Source organism: Rhopalosiphum padi, chromosome 1 (assembly GCF_020882245.1).
Source record: "Rhopalosiphum padi isolate XX-2018 chromosome 1, ASM2088224v1, whole genome shotgun sequence".
Classification (NCBI taxonomy): domain Eukaryota; kingdom Metazoa; phylum Arthropoda; class Insecta; order Hemiptera; family Aphididae; genus Rhopalosiphum; species Rhopalosiphum padi.
Genome location: NC_083597.1, coordinates 58,248,858 through 58,256,994, shown reverse-complemented (window position 1 = coordinate 58,256,994; position 8,137 = coordinate 58,248,858). Strand labels below are relative to the sequence as shown.

General features: G+C 24.5%; 1 protein-coding gene across 1 annotated transcript; it reads left to right on the top strand.

Annotated features, from left to right (window-relative positions):
* The first annotated feature begins 240 nt into the window (after nt 1–240).
* LOC132917030 (sialin-like) lies at nt 241–7,480 on the top strand. The gene is made up of 10 exons (XM_060977541.1): nt 241–388; nt 486–688; nt 852–1,085; nt 1,143–1,227; nt 4,432–4,658; nt 5,178–5,324; nt 5,375–5,507; nt 5,599–5,754; nt 6,362–6,447; nt 7,053–7,480. The coding sequence occupies exons 1-10, from the start codon at nt 382–384 to the stop codon at nt 7,242–7,244; spliced, it is 1,470 nt and encodes a 489-aa protein (XP_060833524.1). The 5' UTR covers nt 241–381; the 3' UTR covers nt 7,245–7,480.
* The last annotated feature ends 657 nt before the right edge of the window (nt 7,481–8,137 follow it).

The following is an 8,137-nucleotide window of genomic DNA, read 5'->3' as shown; positions in this document are numbered from 1 at the left end:
CATATGTTTTATTAGTATGTGAAATTCAACTTAACAGCGAATAGTAGATTTTTAAACGCATTGAAAATTATCAGTTATTAATATGACATGGTATGATTTTTAAAAGTTAATTAATCTTTAACAATTAATATTATTACGGTACGTTATGAAATTACTCTTAAACATTGTACCTAATTTAGCTACAAAGTAAACATTATACTAATAGCTTGTCGATAATGATATTTTAGTATGTTTAATATATCAATATATCATTATGAAGTAGGCATTATGTGATATGTCTGATTAAGTACTTACCTGTTTGTATTTGTTCATTATAGAGAATACTATAATAATACAAGGTAGCTATGCGATTGAGATTTTACTGCTACACAAACAACAATCATGGAAAGTAAGTACAATTTTGTTTTTCTTTTAAATATTATGTATACATATAATATAATATAATGTATATATTAATTTAACATAAATATCAAATAATATTACAGAACGAACAGTTTTATGGTACATGACTTTCTGGGGGTTTGCTATTAATTACATGTTTCGAATGAATATTAATATAGCAATCGTGTCAATGATTAAACATTCAATATCGAAATCAAATGTTACAATTATATATGAGTGTCTTAGGGACACTGAATTGTTTAAGTCGAACAATACTATTGCACAAATATCTTCATCGGATCTAAATGTAAATAATATTTATTTTAGTAATCATTTAATATAATTGTGACCTAATATATCTTAAATTTAGGGTAATCGTGATTAAAATTCCGACCAATATTGCTGCCTATATGTATGGATATTAATCGTTAGTCTTTCTTATAATATTATATATTATTTAATTTATTAAGGACAAAAAATTTGAATGGAACGAATATCAGCAAAATTCAATACTGGGTGCATTTTTCACATTACATGTGATCATGCAAATACCAGGTGGAGTTTTGGCACAACGATATGGAACAAAAACCGTGTTTGGTATCAGTAACGGCGTGGCGGCGATATTATCATTTGCAGTACCTGCATCGGCAAAATTCAACTATAAAGCACTTGTGGCTCTTAGAGTTCTTCAAGGACTCATAGCCGTAAGACCTTTTTTTTTAAATTGACGATACATATTTTTATTTTATTATTTTAATTAGGGTGGTGCATGGCCTTCAATGCACACAATGACCGCTAATTGGATACCACCACACGAGAGAAGTCGATTTGTTTCAGCTTATTTAGGTAATTTAAAATATAGTTCAATAATTTCGTTAAAATAAATGTGTATCACTTGAAGTGCTAAAAATTTTACAACAGTATGATACGAAAGAGAACTTAATCAAACAAATAATTATTAATCACAATAATATATAAAAAGTATCCAAAGGAAATGCCGTCAAAATTTTAACTTCAAATACATAGAACAAAAATTAAGTGAGAAATTCTATTACATTTTCAAAAATGTTGACCCAGTATAATTTTTTATCGATATTTATAGAAAAACAAACTAAAAAAGAAAAAAAAATGTTGTATGTCTATAAATAGCTATATAAAAGAGTTTAAAATTTTTGAAAATTATATCGTGTATAGAAAATAATAAAAATGATATTATAAGCATTATATAAAAATTTCAAGTATCTACGATTATTCGTTTTTGAATTACAAGAAAATACAAAATCGTTTGGGAAGAAATAGTTATTATCCTGGTCAATATCCATTGTCATAAAAATATTAAATTCAAACGGTCATAATATTAAATATTATAATATAAATTTTATCTTCTATTCCCGTAATTTTTTTTTTTAATATTGATTTAAAAAGTATAAAGAGCTTTGAATTAAATTTTCAAATCTTAGGTATAAACAGACATGTTTTTATAAATTACCAACTATAAAAAAATTTGTAATTTTAAAGTTTTTGATGAATTTTGTCAAATTCTAAATTTAAATGCTTATAAGAAAAATTGTGACTATACATTTTTGATATTTTTTTATTGGAACCTAAAAACTTTTTAGTATATTTTCAATTATTTTTATCTATTTATACATTTCTTTATTCATATTTTTTTTTAAAAAAAAAAACTAAAAATAAACCAAAAATTTGAATTACCCATAAATAATTGAAATATTTTTTAAAAACTATACTATGATAAAAAAATATTAGTACTATTTATATTTGGCGTGGAAATTTTAAGTTTTTGTGGTTGTTAGTTTTTAAATTATAACAAAATAAAGAATGCAATATTGTTAAAAACGTATTTAGAATAAAAATTCCCGTTTTCCTGAATTTTTTGTTCGTTTTTCTCGAGTACTATGAATATTTAATTTTGACCTCTATAAAAAATTGTCTAGCCAAAACCACCTTCAAAGTTGAAAATAAAAGCATTTAAATTTCAACTACTTATCGTGTACAGGTGTACCTATTCACAGAAAAAAAAAAAAAACAACAACATACATATTATTGATTATTGTAAAGTCAATGCATTCGTTGCTCTACTCAGAATCTAAAGATAAAACTAAATAAGTCGCTCTTCTGATGTATACAGTAGGTATCGAGTGTATCTTGTCATTATAGTATTAAATTTGAATTTATTGACAAATCATTACACACGAAAGACGATTCTGAGTGGAAATAGACACACAGTGTTCAGTTTTATTTCTATGGATATTTTATAATTATAACTACTATTTTTCTACGGTATTTTGGACAGTTTTTTGAAAAAACTATCGGATATAATATCATAGTTATAATTCTTCTTCGGGCATGACCCTTTTCAATTTAGATAAATTTAAAATTAAGTTGGAAATGATTGTTTTAATAAAATTATTAAATTCACGTTTTTGGTAAAGTCAAAATTGTAGTATACATAATATTATATTATATTATATTATATAATTATATAATAATACTATTGAATTTTGATTAAGTTATCTTACTCGGCAAAACCCTAAAAATTCGAAGTGTACTTCAATTAATTACTTTTTTAATTGTATTAAAATCTTTGACGTTAGATCATTGAGAAATTGAAAGTTTTGAGCTAATTTTTTTAAATTATTTTTCTCGGTTGTAAAAAAAGTTCTTTTGAAGCCGTATACAATTTTAAGGCGTATATTTAAATAATGGTAGTGGTGTTGATCAAAATTTAAAATATTTAATTTATTTATCACTTTAGAATTAAAATTTTAATATAATAAGAATACGAATCTTGTTGTAAATGGCGATACATAATAATACAATTAAATATATCTACTACAGTGTATATAGTATAAGCAAATTCATCTAATAGTAAAATAAACTAATAAAATAGTGTAAAATACAGTTGTTAAATTCAATAAATAAATATATGGACATTTGGTAACGTGAACTATATAAGTACAATGCTAAAGTTCTAGATTTTATATTTTATCTGATGTATGGCCATGTATGGCATTAATGTACTTGGCTTATAGGTATACGAAGAGAAGTGTTCATCAGTCAGCAATCACATGTTTTATGTTATTTACTAAAGAACCATTTCCTCGTGTTAGATTTCGTCCTCATTTCTCTAGCTTTGATTCTGTATATACATTTCTATATATTCCATAACTAATAATTTCCGGTAAAAATACTGTTATGATAAAAGTTGTATCTATGGTTTTTTGTTTATTTTATAATTGTTGTAAAAATAACTTATGCAAACCTAAAACTTTAAATTAAATTGTCATGCTTTTTTAACAATTAAATAACTGAAAAAAATAGTAGAACATTAAAAATATCTATAAATAACACAAAAAAACCAATTTTTTTTTTTTTTATTAAAAAGCGTATTTACGTTTTATAGACTAATTTTTGTGCAATCAATAATTTTTATAACAGTTTAAAATAACAGTAAATTACAGAGTGGGAAAGGTACTCAGTAGTAACACTTCACATTTTTAAATTATAACTAAAAAAAAAAATATTTTAATTAGTCATATACTAGTTTTACGTAAATAGGTATTCCGGTTAGGATAAAAACTTTTTTTATTTATTGTGATTATTTTGAAAAGATTTGGTAATTTTTACAATTATATTATAATTTTCTTCTATTGACAAGTTAAATACAAATGATATTTTGATTATATTTTATAATTTTAATATGTATATTTGAAAATAAAAATACTCATTATTTATACGAGTACAACATTCCAGTATAATCTTTAAAGATTTTTAATTTAGTATTTCCAGAAACTTAAACAATGTATAAAAATATTAATAATATTACATATATGTATAATATAAATAATATATGTTTATACATATAGGTAGGTTTATTGTTACAATGATAAACGCATGCATGACTAATTGAAACAAGTTAGCGTGATTTTACAAACTTAAAGTTTCATTTTTACCATAATTAACATATACATACATATAAATATTATGTGCTTTGGTATTCATGTATTTTATTTTTTGTTGTATGCAAAGGAAGTTCGATTGGTACAGCAGTAACATATATCATGTGTGGATACCTCATCGCCACGTTTGGTTGGGAGAGTGTATTTTATGTTAGCGGAGGACTAGGTCTATTATGGTATATTTGTTGGATTTTACTAGTCTATGATACTCCAGCTAAACACCCTACTATCAGTATTAGAGAAAGGACATACATAGAAAATTGTCTAGGTAAAACCATACAAACTAGATCAAAACCGGTAAGAAAAATCAAAGTTAAAATAATAGACAATATTCCTACAGTTAAATAAAATGTATGTTAATAATGTTAATATCATTACGATTATCTATTTAGTCTAAATGACAGATATATCAGTATTCCATAATTGATATTTTTCCAAAAGATAATTTTACAAAACCAAAATCTGGATTATTATTTATGAGTACATAAAGAAAAATATTTAAATTTAATGAAATTATAATGTTGTATGCTATTGTTTGCAAAAAATTTAGTTGTTCACCAACTGAACAACTGAATTGTTATTACTCGTCTATAGAATACCCTTATATACCTTTTATCTACTTAAAAATATATAGCTACGACTTAAATTAAGAAAAATTCCTTTCAAATACTACAAAAAAACATGTTTTGGATAAAATATATTGATACGATGTCTACATAAATTATTTACAATACTTATAAATATTATCATATAATATATTAAAATAACTGTATTATTCTGTTACTTTGTGTAATTATTATTTGAATATTGTTGCAGTTACCGATACCTTGGAAATCATTGCTTTTATCCAAAGTACTGTTGATTAATTTAGTGACTCAAACTGGAGGTATCTGGGGTTTATTTACACTTGCGGCTCAAGCTCCATCATATTTTAACTTTGTCTTAGGTTTAAATATAAAACAGGTATAACATGAAAATTAGCAATCACAGCTGTAAAAACTAACATTTCTCAGACAGGTTTATGGTCTGGAATGCCTCATTTGGTTCGATGGGCGTTTTCTTTTGGATTTAGTATGATATGCGATCGTTTAGTGAAATCTAAAAGAATGTCTTTGACCAATGTACGCAAGATGGCAACATGCTTTTGTAAGAAATATAAAAATTAATTAATTTTTAAAATATTAAAGTATTACAGCTAATTAATTGTTGTTTTATATTATGTACATATTGGGTATAGGTAATATTTTACAAGGGTTATTCATTTGGGGTATTTGTTATTCTGGATGTAATTCAATGGTTGCAGTATTCATGTTTTTCAGCGCAACTGCTGTAAACGGTGCAATATCTTCTGGGGCACTCGCTGCAGTAGTGGACATTGCACCAAACTATGCAGGTAAATTATTTAAATAAATAAATTTAAATTTTGTATCTAATATTACAGTAATATTTTTAACTGGCTAATTTATTTATTCTAATTTAAAACCTATAGACAACCAATACAGTGTATATAACGTAAAGAATCTTTTTGACCGGAATTTTTAAAGGAATTCTTTATATTACAGTAGAACCTCATTAATTCGGACCTCATTAGTCCGGACTTTGCTTAACCCGGACAGCCATTTATAATACGTAAATTACGCTAGTTTATGTCATAGATTAAAATAAACGAGAAAACGAATTCTAAAAATATCCTATATGTATTATGTATCATGTATTTTTAGGTTAAATATTGTAAGACATACATATGTATTTATATTTAGTTTGAATAATAAATTAATATCCAATATATTTTTTTTTAAATTTATAATTTACGATTTTTGGTTATTTTGTTTAATCCGGACTTTCAATAATTCGGACAACCTAGAGCCCCATATAGTCCGGATTAATGAGGTTCTACTGTATAACTTAAGTATAATAAAATATAATTTTAATTATTAAGTTTGTAATATAGTTATAGTTTTGATGTATTATTGTAATATGAAAAATTATTTTCTTTGTAGGAGTGATTCAAGGAATTATTGGAACTGTTTCTACGTCCTCGGGATTCATTTCTCCCATAATTGTTGGTTATTTAACCTTAAATCAGGTGATTTTTTTTATCTTTACCTAATATAAGATAACTTAAGATTAATATAAACTCAGTAATAAAGGGTGTTCATTTTGTAAATGGCATAGGTACATGAAATATCGTTTATAATAAATATTTTATGTACTTAAGTTATAATAGTGCTGTTTCATTTAGTAATAATAATAATAATAATTAATTTAAATATTTAACCGTATACCGTAAATGTAATTGGAGAATAAAAACAATCACTATAAAAGCTAAAACATCCAAAATAGTGCACTAGCTCGCTTTTATCAAAATCTAAAAACTATTTTGATAACTGATAAAACGGCGTGGTTGGGATAATAGTTCTCCTAGTTTCATAAATTAAACTGAGAGAGCTATACATCCAAATTCGCATCGTATTTATACTTTTCTAGTATTTAAAATCAGTAAATAATCTGTCAATGTAATATTTACAACATTGACGTCGTGTGTTAGAATTATGGAAGAAAGTCAGATGATCATGACTAAAAACTAACATACTTTGGATGCCGAAATCTAAACCATAACCATTAATAGTCTTGGTGTATTATTATGTATGCATATTAAATAATATACTTTAATGCGTGAATTGTTTTCAGCAAACATTAAGTCAATGGTGTAAAGTATTTCATTTATCCGGAGCAATATGCGTAGGTACTGGTTTAATTTACGTATTTTTCGGAACATCAACTATACAAAAATGGAATACATACGATGATTCAGTTTCAAACGAAAAAGAATTGAAATTAATCGTTAAGAAACCTAATAGTTCCTACACTTTGGATACTTAGGTTTTTTGGTTTTTATGTAATAGTAAAGAAGAATTAGTGGATTTATTTTTACATTGTTCATGCATTAGTATTATTTTTAGTAATCTAAATATTCTAAATAATAATATTTGGAATTTTTATTTGAAGATAAACATTAACTATAAAAATAAGTATATATTATTATTTAATTTCTTATATAATATCATGACGTTGTGTTCTTAATTGTTAATTATATAAATAAAATAACTATTAAAATATGTAAATGTATCTGTCACCAGTGTTACCTGTACCTATCTTATTTACAATTACTAAAAATATTTGCAGTACCTATGTTGGCCATTCCTATTAATAAAGAAAAATGTTCAAGACAAACCAAAATAAAGCGTAAATTATTGTACAACCATAAAATATTAATTTATCTAATTAAATCGCTAATAAAAAAATTGTTTTTTCATTCTAATTTTAACATAAATTTAAATTGTTTGTGGATGATGACTGATGAAAATGTCAAAAAAAAAGTCAATTATCCGATTATCATCAATAAATGTTCTGAAAAAGTTTATATTTCTATAATTTTTATTAGGTGGATAATGTATTATGTTTGTGAGTAAGTAACTTGAGAATTAAAATATGATTAAATTAAATCTTGTTTAAATTTAATTTTTAACATTTACTCACTTGATTTATATGTTATTGAAATTCATAGGCATAAATATCCTGGATTTTTTTTTTAAAGACGTACTTATCCCTCTCTCCTATGATATTTTATAGAAATTATGAATGCTCAGTATTAAGTAATATATTTTGCATTGAAAGGGGCTTAGGAGAAATTCGAGACTTAGGTAAATAAGGGAGTTGCGCCAATTGTGAAATTGTTTATTGTAAGCATTAATTTCCAATGTTATTGTAAAATT

Coding starts and splice junctions, on each gene's coding strand:
- LOC132917030 (XM_060977541.1), top strand. Junction 689..851: donor TATCTTCATCGGATCTAAAT/GTAAATAATATT, acceptor TAATTTATTAAG/GACAAAAAATTTGAATGGAA. Junction 5,325..5,374: donor TAGGTTTAAATATAAAACAG/GTATAACATGAA, acceptor AACATTTCTCAG/ACAGGTTTATGGTCTGGAAT.